At 40.8% G+C, this 21883-nt stretch overlaps 1 protein-coding gene across 3 annotated transcripts in view; it reads right to left on the minus strand.

The window, feature by feature from the left end:
* The window catches only part of NOL10 (nucleolar protein 10), an 88082-nt gene extending 69905 nt beyond the window's left edge, over positions 1 to 18177 (minus strand). The window contains exons 1-9 of one of the 3 annotated variants that reach the window (XM_007127640.2): positions 17983 to 18177; positions 14257 to 14302; positions 11524 to 11622; positions 8513 to 8590; positions 7231 to 7268; positions 5884 to 6020; positions 5080 to 5145; positions 3570 to 3630; positions 906 to 991 (exon numbers count right to left, since the gene is read on the minus strand). In XM_007127640.2, the coding sequence (XP_007127702.1) occupies positions 906 to 991; positions 3570 to 3630; positions 5080 to 5145; positions 5884 to 6020; positions 7231 to 7268; positions 8513 to 8590; positions 11524 to 11622; positions 14257 to 14302; positions 17983 to 18048 (677 nt within the window). In that variant the 5' untranslated portion in view covers positions 18049 to 18177. Of the gene's footprint in view, positions 1 to 905; positions 992 to 3569; positions 3631 to 5079; positions 5146 to 5883; positions 6021 to 7230; positions 7269 to 8512; positions 8591 to 11523; positions 11623 to 14256; positions 14303 to 14798; positions 15184 to 17982 lie in introns of those variants that run through there. The other 2 variants (XM_028496630.1, XM_007127641.4) reach the window with 2 other exon arrangements.
* Between the last annotated feature and the right edge of the window lie 3706 nt (positions 18178 to 21883).

Below are 21883 nucleotides of genomic sequence, written 5' to 3' on the forward strand. Positions count from 1 at the left end.
TTTAGAGTTAGTCTCTCTTAGCCCACCCATCTAACACTCCACCTCCTATGTGACATGACTGTAGATAAATGTCTGATCAACTGAAAAGACAAAGTAAAATGACATTTCCATGAATAACAAGACCCCAGAGAAAGGGCATTCCCGAGCTGATTACAGCAACTAATCCCATGTCAAGGATCTGACAAAGAGAGTGATAATCTGCATGTGTTAATATGAGCACAGAAAAATGTCTGAAGGGAATTCCCTGGCAGTCCAGTGGTTAGGACTCGGAACTTTCACTGCCGGGGGCCCGGGTTCGATCCCTGGTTGGTGCAGTAAGATCCAGCAAGCCATGCGTCAAGGCCAAAAAAAAAAAAAAAAAAAAAATGTCTGAAAACATATGCACCGAGCAGTGTAACAGTAAGTACTCTTGTGAGTGGGAAAAGGACAGGGGGCTTATAGGTATTACTTAATTCAAGCTTTAGAGGTTTTCCTCCCCCAACTGTGATTTACTTTTCCAATTATTTTAAGTGTAGGAATGGCCAAATAGGAACAAGAAAATATCAAAAACATTGCTTCCCTCAACCTCAGAATTCAAAGCACATATTTTTGTTTGTTAAATGGAGTGGTGGACTCCTGGTTCCACCACCATATCCTACAGAATGGGAAATACAAATTCCTGCAGTGTATTTGTTTTAACAAAATTCCGCGCGGCAACTGTATAAACAAGGAATTCCATCTGGCTTCCCCACTTAGTGAGCTTTCACAGGAAAGGATTTTTACATAAAACCATCACAAAACCACAACCTCAGATAAACGTGTTTTAAGAGTATCATCCTTTAGCAACTGATTTTAATTTAGTGTTGATACGTTTGTTTAAATCAGAAGCTGGTAAGTATTTAAACTGCGACTTCACTCCCACTTACTCTGAATCAGCTGTGACGCTACTTAAGGCGCAATCTAACAGGCCAACCCTGCCACGTGTCCTTGGGTCCCAGCACTCCACTCGGCCCTAAACAAATAAAACACAGTCATTTTAAATACTAGAAAATTTTTAGACAAATACAAAAAAAAAAAAAAAAGCCCCATTAACACTGATTATCTCGTGGGGAATAAGAATTTAACTTTTTCAAACTTTTTACTTATACCCTTTTTAGTACTGTTTTATCATTAGCTGCATTTCTTTTATAATTTAAAAGAAGAAAAGAAGGATGGTTAAGAAAAACAAGTGCAAAATGTGATGCATGATCCTTGAATGGACCTTGATGTGGTTGGTGTGGTAGAGGGGAGAGGAGTTATGAACAACATTTTGGTATAACTGGGAAAATATAAATTTGTAAGTATTATTGTATCAATGATAAATGTTTAATATATGTACTACAATAACGATCACAGAAGAAATCAAAATCCAACATATAATATAAAAATTAGGACTTCCCTGGTGGCGGAGTGATTAAGAATCTGCCTGCCAATGCAGGGGACACAGGTTCGAGCCCTGATTCGGGAAGATCCCACGTGCCGCGGAGCAACTAAGCCCGTGCGCCACAACTCCTGAGCCTGCGCTCTAGACCCCGTGAGCCACAACTACTGAACCCACATGCCACAACTACTGAAGCCCAAGCGCCTAGAGCCCATGCTCCGCAACAGAGAAGCCACTGCAATGAGAAGCCTGCTTGCCGCAATGAAGAGTAGACCCGCTCACTGCAGCTAGAGAAAGCCCACGTGCAGCAACAAAGACCCAAGAGAGCCAAAAATAAATAAAGAAATAAATTTATTTTTTTTAAAAATTAATGTAAAATGAATTTTAAAGTCTGGTCTGACTATGCATATCAAATTTCAAGCCCCCAGTAATCAAGGAATTTCAGGAACCCAGACTTTGGCCTGGGGGGTTCTGCTCCCCCTTCAACAAGTCTCAGGGCTGGTCTTAAAACAGCTGGTGAAAGAGCAGCCTGCTCTAATACATAACTTCTCTTACAGAGCACGCTTCCTGATTTTTAGCCTAGCTTGCTCTGTAAGGATTCTATTCAAATAAACAATTTTTTCAAGAAAATTATTTTAAAGCTTCCCCTTGGTTATCTCAAGAAAAGTAATTAGCAAGATAATGCTTCATTGGCCTGACTTAGGCTTAATAGTATTATAACACTGTCAACATAGTTTTATATGTTTCCATTAAATCAGCCTCATGTGTTCCATTTCAAATTTTAATCTTTTAACATAAAAATAATTTGAGTAAAGAAACCTAAATTTCATCCAGATGGATTGGTTTAATAAACTACAGTACATTCAAACAATGGAATCCTATCCATCAGTTTAAAAAAATTACTTTAGGGGCTTCCCTGGTGGCGCAGTGGTTAAGAATCCGCCTGCCAATGCAGGAGACTCGGGTTCGAGCCCTGGTCCAGGAAGATCCCACATGCTGCGGAACAACCGAGCCCGTGCGCCGCAACTACTGAGCCTGCGCTCTAGAGCCCACAAGCCACAACTACCGAAGCCCATGTGCCTAGAGCCCGTGCTTCACAACAAGAGAAGCCACCGCAACGAGAAGCCCGCGCGCCGCAACGAACAGTAGCCCCTGCTCCCCGCAACTAGAGAGAGCCCGCGCGCAGCAACAGAGACCCAACGCGGCCAAAAATAAATAAATTAATTAATTTTAAAAAATTACTTTAGCTTTATAAGTAACTACAAGTACCAGTGTATAAAGACGTACATTATATACCATTACATTGAAAAGAAAAAGCAAATGAAGACCCATGGTATAATTTCAATTTTGTGAAACACTTTAAAAACCATATTACTAACACATATGCATACCTGCATACACAAAAAAACAAAAAAGAAAGGAGAATACTGCAAGCCAGTAAAGGGTTACCTCGGGTGTACGAGGATTTGGTAACTGGAAGGCACAGAAGGTACTTTTTTAATGATACGTTTTTGACATTTTTACCTTTTTTTTATTGTGAGTATTTAACAATATTGTAATTAAAAAAAGCAAATCTAGACAAACTTCTGGGAAGCATGAAGGACACCGATTCAAAGGTGCTGTAGTTGAAAATGAAAATGTTGTGCATCTATTGAATGCTACTACAGGGGATGTCCAAATCGCAACCCTATATACCTTTCCAGTTTATAATGTGTTCAAATGGGTTCTGTCATGTGATCCTCACCAGCACAGCACCTCTACACAGTTGCCAAGGTAAGTATTATCATCTCCATTTCACTGACGAGAAAAACAAGCCTCAGGGAAAGTGAGTCATAAAACTGGCAAGCAGCAGAGAGCTGGGACTGCCTCCTGCTGAGAACAAGAGCGGCAATCATGCTGGAGCTGGCAATCCAGCAGCGACTTCAAGTCTCAGCCCCGACGACGGCGGCCCTCGCAGACCAAGTCAATGCACAAGGGGCACAGTCTGCAGCAATGGCACAGCTGTATCTCTGCGGGACGTGACCCACGGTGCGTACGAAAAGCAAACCAGTGGCCTGCGGCTTCACTAGCACCCTGCTCTTAGGACCCAAGCCACGCTGTCTTTAAATAAAACTCCTTTCGCTATCAAATATAGAGCAAATGTTCTAAAATTAAGTCAACGTACGCTTACCTCTATTGTTCCCGCGGCAAACAAGCCATGCGCTGAATTTACGTCACAAACATTATTCTCCCTAAAATAGTAGAGCGATAAGGGAGAGAGCTTCAGCATCTACTTTTGCAGGGGGCGGGGACGACAGACACTCAATAAACTTTCTAAACAAACAGTAAACCCAACGCTGTGCAGAAGGTGGCAGCAAATTCTCTCGCTCATCTGCGTAGGCGAAGCACCGAGGCATCAAAGGGGCCAGCGCATTGTACACAGTCCCCGCGGTTTCAGACCCCAGGGTGACACTCTATCTGCCAGGGGACGAGACAAGGAAGGGCTTTCTTCAAAAACACTATTCCACCGTCGCGAGTACACCTTTCTCAATATATTTTCTCCCAGAGCAAAAAGAACACAGGCTATCGCTACACTAATCCTGAGACTTGACCAGCTTGTTGAGTGCACTGACCTAGGCTCGCTTTCTTTTTCTGCAAAATGGTGTGTTCACCAATCTCACATGGTTGTTGTGAGGGTTAAATGAAAAAACTACATGTTCAGCACAGCGTCTAGAGTTTATGAGACACTCAATAAATAAAAGCTGTTATTCTAAACAGGAAATTCCGTAACTAAAGAGCATACAACATTTTATTATTCGAGGATGCATCATGACATTACTATAATTTCTTTTTAAAGAAAATAAGAGTATTTCAAACCAATGTGGAAAAGAAACCCAGAGTTTACCTGGTTTTTATCACTACCCTGTTCTTCCAACCTTTAAAAATCCCCTTCAAAGCAATAAGGAAAATCCAACAAGCTCATTATATACATAGGTGAGAAGTAATCCAGCTTCCACTCTATACTAGCTGTGTGAACTTAAAGCTACTTACCCTCTCTGAGTCTCAGCTGCCCTATCTGTAAAATGGAGATAACAACAGTACCTATACTGTAAAAATTGGTTGTAAGTTTCAAATGAGTGAATATATATAAAATCCTGAGTAATGCCTGGCACACAGTAAGTGCTTTCACTACTGTTGTTGTTGCTATTACTCAGTATTAATACTATTATGACAGATTCATTCCTAAAGGATTTCTCTATGAATAAAACAAAAGTACAGACCACAACATATGAGGGAAAGAAAACGTGAAAAAATCTTAAATGTCTGCCAGCAAAAGCATTAAAAAATAAAATTAAAAAATAGTACTCCAAGTTATGTCAAAATTTCTCTATAAAAGAAAATATCACAAAACTAAATCATGAATGAAAATTTAAAGAACACAGCAAAAAACAGTAACTGAATTTCTGGAGCGAATTAAAAACTCTTCACATATATTAAAAAAAATTTTTTTTTAATTTTACGACATCACCAGGTCTTCTAGTGAATTTTTTGTGTGAGAAAAAATTTAATGTTACTCTTTTACCTAAGTTGCCCAGAGCTCTGCTTAAATGCAACACATGTCATCTGACAACAAATTGGGCGTCTGGCTTCATCTCCTGGACAAAATAAATACATCAGGATTCTTATAACAAAACACTCACGCAGCATCAGTCTGTAGAGGATTCAGGAACCGTCCTTGTTCCAAGTTTAATCTATAAACTTCAGAGCTGCCAAACAATGAATAAAGTGAAAAATCCAGTAAACTACAATGAACGTTTCTTCAAGTAAATATAATGTTTAGAAACATGTATCTGTCATAAAGCATCACTTCCCTTTGTAAAACTGATACAAGAATGCATTCTAAACCTAAAAGATAACCACCTTACTTGTAAGTCTGTTCATGCATAAAAGTGATTTAAACTACCCATGGGCCAAGGAAATATTATGAAGTCATTAAGTAGAATACTATTTACAAATAACACAGAGAATACAAGATCCAAAATGTATCTCTAAGTGTGTATATAAGACTACAATGAAATAACAATAAAATACTAATAAGGGTTTCCTCTGAGTGGCATAATTATGGGTGATTTTCTTTTCTTCTTTATTCTTTTTTATATTTTCCCAATTTTCTAAAATGGATATGTATTATTTTTATAATCATAAAGAAGGTAGCATTTAAGAATAAAAGTTTTAAAATGCATGCAATGGGGCTAAGATACTGACTTCACACCACTGCTACACTATTGGGTCACCCATGTGTCTCTAGATTTAGAGCACCATGCTAATAGAAGTCAAGGATGTAATTCCTAAATGAGCCAGTCACTTTGGAACTACACTCTTTGAGCAACCACAAGGCAGGGATAATGTCTTATTCTTTTTTTAATCCCTCTCCTCAATTTTAAGAACAGAAGTTGCTTGGGGAGGTGGAAAGGAGAAAACAAAGGGTGACTAGACCCCAATACCTTGCGCCAACAAAGTACAAGTCGCAGGATGGATAATGGTAAGAAAAATCTCTCCCGAACTTTGGTATTCTGGTTTTGTAGTAGAAACCTGACTGTGAATGAAATTCGATGTATCTATCATTATGCAGGAAGACAATCTGAAAATGAAACAAGAAAATTAGTTTGCTTAGGTTAAAGTATTTATTTCATCAACATCACTGAAACCGGCAAAGCAAGAAAATCTCTGGTCTCTCTCATCCTCCTTCTTGCTCTCTGTAAACGCATGTGTATAAACGCAACTCACCATGATGGTTAAGAAATGTGTTTAAGAATCAAACCTCTCCAGTAGTTACTGAATGCCTTCCTGCATCTTAGATAGGTTTTTTGGCAAACTTTACCTTCTAACTGAAAGACTTAACACAAATGCCCTTCATTTAACTGGCACCAGCACTTTGTAATGTAGAGCACTGCTCAGTAACCTCAGTGAGTCATTTCCTATTTTACTTAAGAACACATTTTAATAATCTCACTATTATCACAGAGTTTGATAGGCTCCTTGTATAAATTTGACTTTAACGTATTACAAAGGTATCTTAACAATCTGCAGATGGTATTTAAAAGCAAATTTATCAATATCTAGAGAAAATATACTATAAAATTACAAGTCCCAAAACATATGATAAACGGCTACCATAGGCAAAAGGATAAACTGTACCCCATAGTTTCCAGAACTGAAGACAATATAGAAAGCATGTCAGCACTGAAAATTCAATTTTCCTTCATGATGACATCTCTAAAAGTTTTTCATTTTAAATTGAATACGGCACTTTTACTGACAATCTTGTAACTGTTGAAAATTACTACAAGAGTTGAAAGATGCACTAATGGCACCAAAAAGGAAAGAAAAGGAAACATAAATATATTAGCCGTGTCTTGAACTGTTTCAGTATATGCACAACCACTTATTTGCAGGGTTAAGAAAATTAAACATATAACACTGCTACTGTACTTTTCACATATGAATAAGAAAATGAAAATAATAAATGCAATAATGAAAATCACATCTAGAACACAGGATGATCTAAAAAGATGACTGCTACCAATTCTTAAAACTATAGATAAGGTTTCATTCATACATGCTATGCAAAACTTATTTCGATATTAGACTGGCCAAAGGCTATCTCTATCCCGGTTGTCACATACATGTGACAAACTAAATATACATTGATAGAAAACAATAGGTTTTATTTCACTATACAGCCATTTTAAATTTAACAATGGAAACGTCATGAAAACACTTATCATAAAAACAAATCCCACTCGTTCATCCCTTGAGGACACAGTACAAACCACTGCTATAAAGCATACCTTTGAATAGTCATCAGACAAAGTTTCAAAGGTGACAACTGAAAAATAAGAAATAGGAAACATACAATTATCAGTCCACTTTTTTAATAAAAATACAAACTCGATGCAAGGATTCTAACTCAACACAAACACTATATACAAATGCTGGGTTTTTCTTCCTTTTCTGCACCTACGTAACACAAGAACAAGTTTCCATGCTATACTGCCCCTCAAAACACCAAATGGAAAATTAAAAGCTTTATAGTTTCTTTATACAGATCAGCTAGATTTTCTACAGAACTGAAGCAAATTAAATAATAAATTTACAAAACATAATGACTTCTAAATTTTGTCACAGTTTTTCTGAGATGTTCAAAGTAAAACAACAAACATTAAAAACTTGAAACTTTTTGCTTTAAAAAAGGTAACAGTAACTTTTTACTCATTCATAGTATACCTGCTAAATGAAAATAAAGAATGAAAACAGGTATTATTAGCGGCACATGGAGTCTGTACTGCTTTTTAAAAAGAAGACAGTGAAACAAGTTAAGAGAATACATATCCCATTAACTTCCTTTCTCTCAATCTCAAACATGGGGCCACCTGACAAGAATTCCTGAACTCTCCCATTTCAACCTGCACCCTGTGCCAGGCAGAATTCTAAGAATGACCCCACTGAACTTCCCCCCGGGGCAGTCCCCTCCTCTGGAGAGTGTGGGTGGGCGCTGTCAATGTGAGGAGACACCGCTCTTGTGATTACATCACGTTCTATGGCAAAGGAGAGATTTGTAATCACACGAGCCCTTTCAAAGCAGAGTTTTCTCCAGCTGGCGGCAGAGGGGGTAGTCAGAGAGATTCAGAGCGCGAGAAGGATCCAATGAGCTGCTGCTGGCCTGAAGGAGGAGGGGACCAGGTGAGGAGGAATGCAAGGGTCTCTAGAAGCTGAGCATGGCCCCAGGCTGACAGCCAGCAGCAAAGGGGTCCCTAGCCCTACAACCAAAACAAACTGCATTCTGCCAACATCGTGTAAGTTTGAAAAGGGGTCTCGCCCAGGGCCTCTGGAAGAGTCCCACCTGGCTTACACCTTGAGGTCAGCCCTGAGCACAGAACGCAGAAAAGCCTGGACGGACTTTACCTACAGAGCTATGAGCTAATAAATGAATCTTTTTTAAGCTGCCACGTTTATTGCAATTTGTTACACAGCACAGAAAACTGATACACAACCCATGCCCATTTTAAAAAGCAGAAAAGCAGTCAAATATAAAAACTATTTTTGTGATTTCAAATATAACCTGTTACTTACCTTCTGAATCTAAACACCTTTCAAACTTCAAGGATAACTGATAGGTGTCATAACATCGAACTCGAGGTTTATATGTTCCTATAAAAAAATTTAATGTGATGTAAAACCTAAAGAACATACTTTTCATTATCAATATCCTGCAGATATGTTGAGTAAACTTTTTGTTTAAAGGTAAGATTCATTATAAGCATATCAAACAAAAAGAATTTAAAAGCAGCCCTCTCCTAAAATAGATAGCTAGTGGGAAGCTGTTGCATAGCACAGGGAGATCAGCTAGGTGGTTTGTGACCACCTAGAGGGGTGGGATAGGGAGAGTGGGAGGGAGACACAAGAGGGAGGAGATATGGGGATATATGTATGCATATGGTTGATTCACTTTGTTGTACAGCAGAAACTAACACAACACTATAAAGTAATTATACGCCAATAAAGATATTTTTTTAAAAAAGCAGCCCTCTCCAACATCCCAAGGGAAAAATGAACAAAGGATATAAACAAGCAAGACACAGAAAATGTACACACCTGTGTATGAAATACAAATAACTAACCAACTTCACAAATAATCTAACAAAGTAGATTTTTTAAAAATTAGTTTTTGTCAATATTTATAAAATAGATAAATAATAAGAACCTGCTGTATAAAAAAATAAAATAAAATTCAAAAATTCAAAAGAAATTAGCTTTTGTCAATCAAATGGCAAAGATGAAAAAATGGTTAGTATCTGCACTGAGGCTGATGTTCAAAAAAAGTTCTCTCATACTTTGGTGACAAGTATAAATTGTTATAAATTCTTTGGAGGACAATCTGGCAATATCTGTAAAATATGTGATGCTCATACACCTTATATCTGTATTTCAACTTATACAAATTTATTCTACAGAAACACACCCATAAGTGTACCAGAGACATGAAGAATGTTCACCGCAGCATTATTTACTGATGGCCAAAAATTGAAAGCAAATTAAATGTCCACGGATAGGGAAACGGTTAAATAAATGATGGTAAATCATTATAGAGGTTATAAAGAGGATGACACAGACCTGTAACTCCTGACATGGAAAGGTGCCAAAACATATTACAAAGTGAAAGGGAGAGTGAGTACAGCAGGTGCAGTGAGGGCTGCAGAGTGGCGTTTATACTGTGATCTGGCTTTTGTAAAACTCAACAATGACAGTGTCAGTACTCTGTACAGAAGGAAGATGGAGGAATAAGCACAGTGATATTTTGTGTACTTTAGTGCAATCTTAGGGACCTTTCACATTTTATCTTATGTATTTCTATAATGTTTGCATTTTTTATAAGTTTATCATGAAAAGAAAAAGACTGACTTTTAAAACCACTAAGGATATTTTTAAAAGAAAGGAATGAAGTAGTCCTATGTCTTCTGGCATGGATCAAAGCCCAAGATCTCATTTAAAAATAGTATATAGAACAGTATATGTACACACACATACTCTATATACAATATATATGTTATATATAATCTATAATTATAATCTAGATTCTGAACATAAAACCGGACGCTAAAAAATGTGGATAGTGTTAGTAACGAGACAACCATTGACACAGAACAAAAGAGACTAGCACGTGGATGTATAAAAGTTGTCAAATAAGAAAGTGGTTGGAAAAGAGATATAGAAGGATAATGTTAAGCCAACAACAAAAATGTGAGTGGACAATACCCAGGATATATGTAGCAAAATCACTACCAAAAAAAGGTTGGGTAATGCTGCTCTAACGTGTAATATATTCAAAGTTCCCTACATTTGTTGACTTTTTGATACTGATGAATACTGCTAACATAAAATCTTAGTGACATAAAAAATACTAGTATATGATAGAGAAAATCATTATGATAAAAATGACCTTTCCTCGAACTATCATTCATTGCTGGTGGGAGTACAAAATGATCTGACTACTTTGGAAAACCATCTGGCAGTTTCTTATCCAACTAAATATATACCTACCCTATGACCCAGCAATGTCCTCAAAACAGACTTGTACAAGACGGTTCATAATGCTTTACCAATAACAGTCGAAGAATGAAAATAGCCCAGGTGTCCACCAAATGAAGAATAAATTAACAAAGTGTGGCATAGTCCTATAAGGAAATACTATTTGCTAATAAAAAAAGAACACATTACTGACACATATAATGACATGAATGAATCTGAAATATGAAGTCCTAGATGAAATAAGTCTTACACACAAAAAATACATAGTGTATGACTGCACTTACATGAAGTCCATTTAAAACAGGCTACACTTGTCTGTGGTGAACAAATACATCACAGCAGCGGCTGGCCACACGTGAGTGGGAGCAGGGACTGACCGCGAGGGGCGTACGGAACGCTCTGGATGAAAGAATGTTTTGTATCTTGGTAGGGGTTTGGGCCACACAGGCGTATGCATCTGTCCAAACTCATCAATGTACTTATACAAATTTATCTTTAAAAAAAAAAAAAGCCATATGGGGCTTCCCTGGTGGCGCAGCGGTTGCGCGTCCGCCTGCCGATGCAGGGGAACCGGGCTCGCGTCCCGGTCCGGGAGGATCCCACGTGCCGCGGAGCGGCTGTGCCCGTGAGCCATGGCCGCCGGGCCTGCGCGTCCGGAGCCTGTGCTCCGCAGCGGGAGAGGCCACGGCGGTGAGAGGCCCGCGTACCGCAAAAAAAAAAAAAAAAAGCCATAAATGAATACTGAACTCTAGTTAATGATGCACACACTGGGGTACGGTATACTAATACCTGCAGCTTACTCTGAAGTGCATCAAATAACAGGATGGATTGACGGATGGCAGAAAGATGGACAGACAGGTATGTGATAAAGCAAATACAGTAACTGCTGGAGAATCTAGGCGACAGGCTGTTCACGATACAGTTTTTTCAACATTTCTATATGTTTGAAATTTTTTAATAATAAAATGTCAGGGTAATTTTTTAAAAGTGACCTTTCCCACCATAGCATTTCCTGCTACAAAGTATATGTAAATCATAACCAAATAGATGCTTACCGGTTGCTAAAATATACTGCCCGTCTTTTGATACCTTAATAGTGGTACAAACAGTAGGCATTTCAAAATCCTGAATAAGTTCAATTCTCCTACGGACATCTACAAAGAAAGAAGATAAAAAACTGGTTTAACCGCCATGTGCTTACTCTGTGTCCAGGAAGACAGTATTCAGAGCGGTCACTGCCAACGGCAATGTCCCAGAGCTTCCTAGCCTCGGGAAGGCGCACAGACACAGCCCCACCCATGACACAGCAAGCTTTTCTCTTAGCTCATACCTTGTTTTTCTAAACTAAGTGTTTTATTTTTATTTTTCAAAAAGGAAAAAGTGGGGCTTCCCCGGTGGCGCAGTGGTTGAGAGTCTCCGCCTGCGGATGCAGGGGACACGGGTTCGAGCCCTGGTCTGGGAGGATCCCACATGCCGCGGAGCAACTGGGCCCATGAGCCACAACTACTGAGCCTGCGCGTCTGGAGCCTGTGCTCCGCAACAAGAGAGGCCGCGATAGTGAGAGGCCCGCGCACCGCGATGAAGAGTGGCCCCCGCTTGTCACAACTAGAGAAAGCCCTCGCACAGAAACGAAGACCCAACACAGCCAAAATAAATAAATTAATTAATAAACTCCTACCCCCAACATCTTCTTAAAAAAAAAAAAGGAAAAAGTGTCATCGTTAATTGGAAAAAAAAAATGTCCATAATAGTGCATCAAACATCCAGTTTCAAGCCCGGGATAAAGGGGGAACAGAATAAACATTAAACCACTATTGTTATTCAATCACGGATCATGGCTAAGACAAAAATCTTTACCATTTTTTCTTCTAAATAATAACAAGTCTAAACCTTTAAAATCTTAAGTTTATATAAGAAGCTGCTACCAAGCTGACTTTTGCCTCTTTGTGGCAGCACTGATCTGCGGCCAAGAAGATCCAGGCTAGAGGAAGCCTTAGAGCAATCTCTCTGGGTCAAAACACTTAAAACGTACTCTCCCAAAAACGGGTTCCCTGCAACAGAAAGTGTGGATTCTTGCTGGCTGCTATTGTAACAATGTGCCCACTGTAAGGACCGTGCATGACTCTCTGGCACATTATTGCCTTGTTCACTAAACCAACCAACTGAGCAGGAGTGGCCCACTAAATTTGGAAGACACATGATAGTTTTGAGATGGGCTGGAAAGGAGTCAATGAACAATTTTTTCCTCTAAGTAATCTGAATCTGTTTTCTTACACACTAGAAGACTGGAGTGGAATGAGAGAATCAGAAGAAATCAAAATCAGTAAGCATTGCGAAAGCAGCAATTATTCTTTTCCTTTGATTTAAAGTTGTAATTTTCTAATTTTATATAAAGCTTACTTTTCCAAGATGCTTGCCTTGAGATATTTATCTCACATCCAGAAACCTTCTCAATATCTTAGGTCTTTGATTTTCAGAAAATAACTTGAACAAAATATGTGGGAAGTTAATCATCTTTCAACTATGACAAGTTGTAATAGAGAAAATTTAATGAAAATTTGTCCAAAATGATTTAAGTTAAAAACTGATCTTACAAACCTATCTTCCCTGCTGTCGTAACTTAAAGAATCAAAATCTTCTACAATGATCATATGTTCATGTTCACATGTCCTGTATGTAAAATTACTTTGTTCAGAAAGAAAATGTTCATTGCCTCTATATCTCAAAAACTGACAAATGGATTTAACAAATGGAAAAAGATATGATACACGGGAAAACAAAGTGATTATGGAACTGTTAGGAGAGCTAGTCCTTCTAGGACTGCTTGCGTTCCTAGTGGTCTTGCTGGCTATGGCAAGACTGTAAGGCCCTGGCCCCTCCTTTACCTGAGCCATCTCTCAGCATTATTTATGCAGCTGGGAACCTCCACAGGTGAGTCTCCCCTAGACAAAGAGCAGGCTTGTTTACTGCTTGCCGTAAAGGCAGTGGACTTCTCAAGCTCGGTGTTCCTCAGCTGCAACACAAACCCACTGCATGCAGTGCACCCATCTGGGCCACACTGAGTGCCCCTGTGGAACCCAGGCAGGGGGGTGACAGAGGCATGCTGGCGCTCGTGCTATCTGCTGTGCCGCCTGAGTAATGGAGCCCTTGTCTCTGACCCAGGAGTATTACGTCTTCTGCTATCATCCATGAAACAGTAAAAAGCTAACTTACTAGCGCTTAAGTAGGTAAAATCAAACCCCATACCCACGGGACTGTATCAAGCACAACAAAGGTTTTCTTAAGAAGGAAAAGGGGGCTTCCCTGGTGGCGCAGTGGTTAAGAATCCACCTGCCAATGCAGGGGACACGGGTTCGAGCCCTGGTCCGGGACGATCCCACCTGCCGCGGAGCAACTAAGACCGTGCACCACAACTACTGAGCCTGTGTTCTAGAGCCCGCGAGCCACAACTGCTGAAGCCCACGCGCCTAGAGCCCGTGCTCCGCAACAAGAGAAGCCACAGCAATGAGAAGCCCGCGCACCGCAACGAAGAGTAGCCCCCTGCTCGCCGCAACTAGAGAAAGCCTGAGCGCAGCAACGAAGACCCAACGCAGCCATAAATAAATAAATTAAATAAATAAAAATTTTTAAAAAACAAAAAAAGAAGGAAAAGGGCAGGAAGTTTATTTTCCACTGCATGAATTCCACTGTGTTTTTGTAAACCTTCACTTAAACATGATAACAATAAATGAGAAAAGCATTATAATGTGGATCACAAATGTAGCTGAAATGAAAAAAATAATACTCACCGACATCTTTCTTCTGAAGTGCTCTCTTTTTTCTGTCAGAAAGCCACTTAAAGAAAACAAAGAGACTTTATTTTAAAACATATTTACTTGAATTGTTTCTCTGCTTACAAAAATAATACATGCTCATATTAAAAAATTGAAACTTTATAGGAATATATAACATAGAAACTGAAAATACTCTGTAATTCTAACCCTACTGTTAACATCCTGTTACATGGATTTTTTTCTGGTATTTACATATACTAGAAAATAAATTTTTAGAACTACCATATTTTACACAAGAGAAAACTAGTTCATCTAATCAACCTAAGGGAAAGGAGTAAGCCTCAAATATTATGGGTTCTAACTAGTATATGGAACTTTATTTAAGTGAAATTTTAAAAAGCAAACATTAAATGGAGAAAGTTTCTTAAAGAAATATATTTTTTACAAAACATTAACCGATAAATAACTGACCAAATAGCTGACACTTGAAAATAAAGAAATGATACTTTTAAAAGTCACATTCGCTGACACCAGATTTTGTTCTGTAATTCCTGTACCTTATTTTAGCTTGCAGCGTTAAGTCCATTGCATGAACAGGCGCCAGTGATGAAGCACTAATCAATTACGCTTAGCTTAAAGCAGTGGCTCACAAGCAGGGGCAATTCTGCCTCCGAAGGGCATCTGGCAGTTCTTCAAGCGTACTCGGTTGCCACAATGGGAAGGGGTGGGCACTCCTGGCAACTAGTGCGTGGAGGTCAGGGATGCTGCCACACCTCCTACAATGCACAGGACAGCCTGTACAACAAGCGCTGTCCAGCCCCAAATGTCAATACTGACGAGGTCAAGAAACCATACCCTCAGGAAATCAAAGAAAAGCAAGAGAAAAATTAACAGATGTCATTTCTAAAAGCACAAACCCAACGTACAGCCCACGTTAGACACGGGACCAGATAATCCTTAGGACTCTGGTCATGTAGTCCCACTCCTGAAGACCCTAAGTGCGATGCCTGAGGCAGTGTCCACACTGGAACAGGCGTCACTCTTTGAAGGGCCTGAGTCTGAGCCAGAGCTCTCCTCCTGCCTTTGTCTTCAGGGCACTGATTTACAGGTCTGTGCTGGTCTTTATGATGACACTGCTCTGATTTCATTTTAGGCAGAAATGTTTCAATTACAGGTGATGTTAAACTATATTTCTGGGCGCTCGATACATTCTTCTACATCAACCTAATAGAAGCAAAACAAAGGGCTTCTCCTTTAATAGGGGATTCGATTTCCTCTTCTCAGGGAGTTATGCTAAAGAAGGGGGCAGTTCATTCAATAGCTGGTCTCACACCTCATGAGCTTGGGGCAAAGAGGAGGGGACTGAGATTGCCTTCTCAACGGGAGCCTGGGACCTAAAAGAGCCAGAAATTCCTTACAACAGTGATGATGGAAAACAGTTGAAAAATGATGAAAAACAGTTCACTCTGGAGTTTCTGTACAAACTGACAGCACTACAGGAGAGCACACAAGACAGAGTCAGCATGGGGCAGGAATGAATCAGTCTAAGTTTTAAAAGTTCACCGAAGAACTGAAAGTTGTCACTGATATGAGGCATCCTCTTTGTGTTCTATAAAATCACAGCTGAGAGAGAATGTCACTTTACCAATGCCAAATAATTTAACCAGAAACCCAGCAAAAGAGCTCTGGAAATGCTGATGACCTAATGCTCTCCCTGGACAGGCACGCCGCCATTGCTGAAAACAACAACGAAAACAAAACACCCTGCTTGATCTTACATTTGAAGCAGGTAAAGCAAAATAGGCAATTGGCTGATAAGTCAGAATTACTTTACAAGAAAATTTAGAGAGATTCCCTAACAGGATACACATACCTCTTTACTCAACATTTCCACGTGATTTGTTTATCAGAACATCAAACCTTCAGTATCAAAAATAAAACTTTGGACGCCTTGTGCTCACTACCTTCCCCCGACCCGCGATGTGCTCAATTCTGCATTTCAGTTGTCAGCAACACCGAGTACCCAGTTATTCAGACCCAAACCCTAAGAGCTCTCTCTTGATTCTTTCCTTCACCTCAACTCCCTACGACTATCCAACCCATTAGCAAGTCCCATCAGCCTACCTCCAAAACACCTCCATTGCCCCGCCCAGGCTTAGCATCCGCTCTACTATCACCCTAGCCCGAGCCACCCACCCATCAGTTGGACCACCTAACACATCCCCACTCACACCCTCCCCAGCTGCAGTAATTTACCAGGGAGCAGCCAGTCTGAAACCCAGCAACAGCTTCCAACAGCACTAAGAATAAAACCCTCACTTCCCGCCTTGGCCTACAAGGCCCACCTCTCCGGCCTCAGCTGTCCCCACCCTCTTGCCCCACTGAGCGTTCCACAGCCACAACCGCGCTGCTCCTGTTTCTCCAACGTGCCAAGTGCCTTCCCTTGTGGGTCACTGACACTTTCTGTTCCCTCAGTACGGGAAACTCTTCCTTTCCCCCATCTTCACAAGACTCGATCCTTTTCATCATCCAAGTTTCTGTTCAAATGTTACCCCCTTGTAGAGGGGCCTTCCCTGAGGGCTTGAGTCCAAACCACTTTCTCTAAACAATTCATCCACAAGTGCTCTCTTACAGACACTCAGCACTCAAAGCACTTTTCAGTATCTGAAGTTGTCCCATTTGCTTACTTATCATCCTTCTCCCCAACAGGGAACCTTATCTGACCGGTTCATCACGTATCCCAACACTTAGAACAGGGCTGCCTGCAGGTACTCACGTCTCAGCAAATGTGCAGAACCAAAGAACAAAATGAGAAGGCTCATGCTGTGTGACAAACAGCCGGAGAACGAGGCGTTATTTAACCTGAATTCTGAGAAGAATCTAATCATTGGCTCCAAATCTTTTAGGGTCGGACACAAGGAAGAGTTACACTTATTCTGATTTCCAAGGGCAGGACTCAGAGCAACAGCGGCATGTAGAAAGGGGGCGTGTTTTAAAACAACTGCCTAACAAGCAGTCTCAAAATGGAAGAGCTTCTGCCAAAAGTTTCTTCTCACTGGCAGTGCTTCGACAGCAGCCTGACCAGCACTTATGAGAAATAACATCCCAGCTACAGAGCCTAGGCGGATGACTCTGGACAAGTCACCCTTCCCCTCGCGGGATCTTTTGCATATTTTCAACATGAAAAGACTGGAAGAGAATGGCTGACTTTCCAAACGCCTTCCAATTCTGATGTCCTAAGACTCAACGAAATCAAGTTAAGTTCAGCAAGGTTCAAAAATACTGCCGTCCACATCATAAATGCTGCTGACGCAAAGTCTGCATTTCTCTTCACTGCTGTACTTCTAGAACTTGGCATATAACATTCAACGAAGAGCTGATGAGCGGGCATTAAATTGGGGGAGAAATACCTGTCAACCAATCTGTCCACGTTTTCCTCCTCGGTGTGGCAGCGGCTGCGAACATTATACAAGCCCAAAGGGACAGTTCCTCTGTTCTAGAGAACTTTACCCCGCAAAAGTTCAAGCCAACTCATCAATCCTGATCACCCCTCGGCCCAGGTTCTGGCGCGGTAACAGCACTGTCCTCGTCTCCCAGCACCGACCAGCTCCCCCAGGCACCGTCCCTGGACTCTGGGCCTCCCCTAGTCTTGGGCCGGCCCGGGCCCAGATGAAACTACCAGGCACAGGGAGGAGGAGAGGGGCGGCTGCCCCGCGAAGAGGAGGACCCGACGTGACTCACCTCGGGAAGGGACTTGCCGCAGCTGAGACTGTAAATCTTCACTTCGTTGAGGCTGGAGACCTGCATCGCGGCGCCGAGGAGCAGCGACCCCCGTTCCAGTCCCGGACGCTGCAGTGCAAGGAAGCACCCGAATCTCAGGGCCTCCTGGGGCGCCTGGGCGGCGTGGGGCCCGTACGGCGTGGCGCCCGGGCGCTGGCGCTGGGTGATGACGCACTTCCGGGCGCCGGAAAAAGCGCCCGTCCCGGAAGTGGGAAAGTGGTGGAGTTAGGGAAGGTTAACTAGTGAGGTCCGGGATGCTGCGGGGCTGGGAGCGGCCTTAACGTGGGGAGGGCGAAAAACTGCTTTCCCTTTTCTCAGCAGGGAGGAGCAGGAAGCTCTTAGGGTCGCGGCTCAGGCCGAAGGGTCGAGGTACCCGGGAGGGCGAGGCTGTCTGGGCTGACTGAGGCTTTCGGGGGCCCGGTCAGGGAATCCAGGGAGAGAATGCGACCTGGGAGCGAATTCAGAGTGGAAGTGAGTTCTTTTCTCACCAGTGTTTCTGCAATATTGCATTAGAAATAAAAGCTTTTTTAAAATATTTTTTAAAATATTTTCATCTGGAATTGACATTCATCCTGCAGGGGAGCAAAATTTGCCACCCCAAAATGTCTCTGGCGTGCGGATTATTTCTAGCTGAAACCAATCAAGGCCCAAAAGACACAGGAAGAAACTTTGACCTTCCCCTTCACTGTCTAGAAGAATGTAGATAGAGGACCTGTCCTAGGAAGGGCGCTGTCGCCATGGATAACTGGGTGTGGTAGACAGGGAGGACCCTAGCAAAGTCTGTTAAAATTCCTTTCTGTGTCCCATTGTCTCTGTGATAGCCAGCAAGCATTTGTTTACCAAACATTTGCTATTTAATCTCCATGTCAGTTGCCTTCCTCCCTTTGAAGTCTCAAACCAGTGCCCCAAACAATATTTTTTGTCTTTAGCTGAAGATGGTATTTAAGATGAGGGTTTCCAGTATTTTGGTGCATTTCTCAGTTTTCCTGGGTCTCTCCCATGTATACATGTTATTACACTTTTGTTTGATTTTCACATATTAATCTGATGTCAATTTAATTCTTAGACCAGCCAAAATAACCTAGAAAGGTAGAGAAAATTTCCTTCCTTCCTGGCAATCTCACTAAATAAGGAAAGAAAAGAAAAAGCGTAGTAAAAAAAAAAAGGGGGGAAAAGGTAAAAGAAGAGGTGATCAGGGAAGAAATGGATTTGAACCTGATGTTTTTTGAGATGGGTGTGTGACAGTTTTGACAGACAGACCCTCACTTAAGTATCCTTTTCAGGAAGTTCACAAACTTTCTCTGTTGATCATCCAGTTACTTAGAGACTGTTGCCTAGATCTGAGGACTTAAGAATTCTTGGAGTGGTTAGATCAAACTTCAGCAGAAAGTGTCGGTTAACTGTGTAAAAGGGTCCTTTTGAAACTGGAGAGTAGTACTCACTTCACTTTCATATAACTGAGGTGGGTCACTTTGAGCACAAGCTATATTGTTCATGGCAGAGTAACGACTTCTGAGCTTAACAATTTTGTTCCTGTTGTAACGGTCCTTATTCTACCTTGAAGTTCCAGTCCAAATTCTACCTTCCGCCTGAGACTTCTTTTGAGAAAATACGCAGGACTGCCATCCTCCTTGGGGAGGCGGTGTCCCAAGGGAGAGAAAGATCATGGGCTTCAGAGCGGTAATAAAGTAGGCCTTTTAAGCAAGTTGTAAAAATAGAAAACGTTAACAGAAACAGACTGACAGATCTAGAGAACAAACTAGTGGTTACCGGTGGGGAGAGAGAAGGGGGAAGGGACACGATAGGGGTAGGGGATTCAGAGGTACAAACTACTGTGTATAAAGTAAACAAGCTACAAGGATATATTGTACAGCACAGTGAATATAGCCAATATATTATAATAACTTAAATGGAGTATAATTATAAAAATATTGAATCACTATGTTGTACACCTGAAACTAATATTGTACTCAGCTATACCTCAATTTTAAAAAGAATGGAAAATGCTTATTTTCCAAAATATGCAGGATGATTTCCAAGACACTTTGAATACTTTCACACACACAGAAATACTACCTTTATTATTTTTTTTTAATAAAATTTTTTAAATTTATTTTTATTTTTGGCTGCCTTGGGTCTTGGTTGCTGCGTGCGGGCTTTTCTCTAGTTGCGGTGAGCGGGGGCTACTCTTCATTGTGGTTCCCGGTCTTCTCATTGGGTGGCTTCTCGTTGTTGCAGAGCACGGGCTCTGGGCGCGTGGACTTCAGTAGTTGTGGCACTCGGGCTCAGTAGTTGTGGCTCGCAGGCTCTATAGAGCAGGCTCAGTAGTTGTGGTGCATGGGCTTAGTTGCTCTGCAATATGTGGGATCTTCCCGGATCGGGGCTCAAACCTGTGTCCTCTGCGCTGGCAGGCAGATTCTTAACCACTGTGCCACCAGGGAGGTCCCTACCTTTATTATTTTCAAGAATGTATTGTAAAGACCCACTGAGTGTAAACCACAAGCATGTCTGTCACTTATTAAGTGACATGTGTTAGGTATAAGATATATAGATATAGCCTACTCCTAACTTTGATGATAAAGAGTCCTAGACCATTTCACTTACCTTACTCAATCCGATTTCCCACTGGCTGACCCCTAGATTTGCCATCTACCTCGTGAATATCAATTTCATTACTCTGCTTTTGAATCTTGGCTGACGCTCCTTTGAAGCCCTCCTATTGTCCTTATATCCAGAGGCCACCATCTCCTCAAAACTCACCTTTTGAATATTTTTCTCATTCTCCCATGCTTTCACTGTACTGAATAAATACCTTTATTTTTTTGCAGATTTTTATTATTAAAATGCACAGTAATTTAACACGTCCTACAGACAATAATAATGAACATGGATGCCATGCTGTACTAGATGCCTGTTCTTGGCAGTTTCCTTCAGGCACTCTGGTTTCCTTAAGTCACAACCTCTCAAGGCTAATTAAAATAGCATTTTTTAAAATAGAGCCCATAAAGCTTCCTTTTTTGTTAAATTTGGGATGGGCTCCTTTTTTTAAATTAAAAAAATTTTGGATTTCTATACAAAGTTTAAAGGTTACTTTCCATTTACAGTTATTACAAAATATTGGCTGTATTCCCTGGGTTGTACAGTACATCCTTACACCCAACAGTTTGTACCTCCCACTCCCCCACCCCTGTATTGCCCCCCACAACTGATAACCACTAGTTTGTTCTCTATATTGGTGAATCTGCTTCTTTTGTTATATTCACAAGTTTGTTGTCTTTTTTAGAACACAAATAATACATATAAGTGATATCATACAGTATCTTTCTGTCTGACTTATTTCACTTAGCGTTATGCCCTCCAAATCCATCCATGTTGCCGCAAATGGCAAAATTTCGTTCTTTTTTATGGCTGAGTAATATTCCATTGTATACATATACCACAGTTTCTTTATCCATTCATCTGTGGATGGACTCCTTTTGAACATGTTCTTCACCCTGTTATTTTCTTTCTCCCTCATTTTCATTACTCTAGGAAAATTTTTAACATATTTAGAAGTATAATAGTGTATTGAACTCATGTACATAAAACCCAGCTTCAACAATTCACACATGAACCATTATGTTTCAGCTATACCCTCACCACTTCCTCATCCTTGGATTATTCTGAAAGATTTGAAGTAAATCCATGGCAATTACCTTTGTGGTTTGTAATGTACTTGTCTGACCACCCTTTCCACCTAGACTTGATGAAAGTCTGGGCCTTAATTCATCTCTGGGTTCCCTGGGCCTAACCCAGTGCCTGGTAAATAGCACACTCTCAGTAAATATTTCTTGATAAAAATGAGTCAGTTAATCACTCCGCA

The sequence above is a fragment of the Physeter macrocephalus genome, chromosome 12, assembly GCF_002837175.3.
Source record: "Physeter macrocephalus isolate SW-GA chromosome 12, ASM283717v5, whole genome shotgun sequence".
In the NCBI taxonomy this organism is placed as follows: Eukaryota; Metazoa; Chordata; class Mammalia; order Artiodactyla; family Physeteridae; genus Physeter; species Physeter macrocephalus.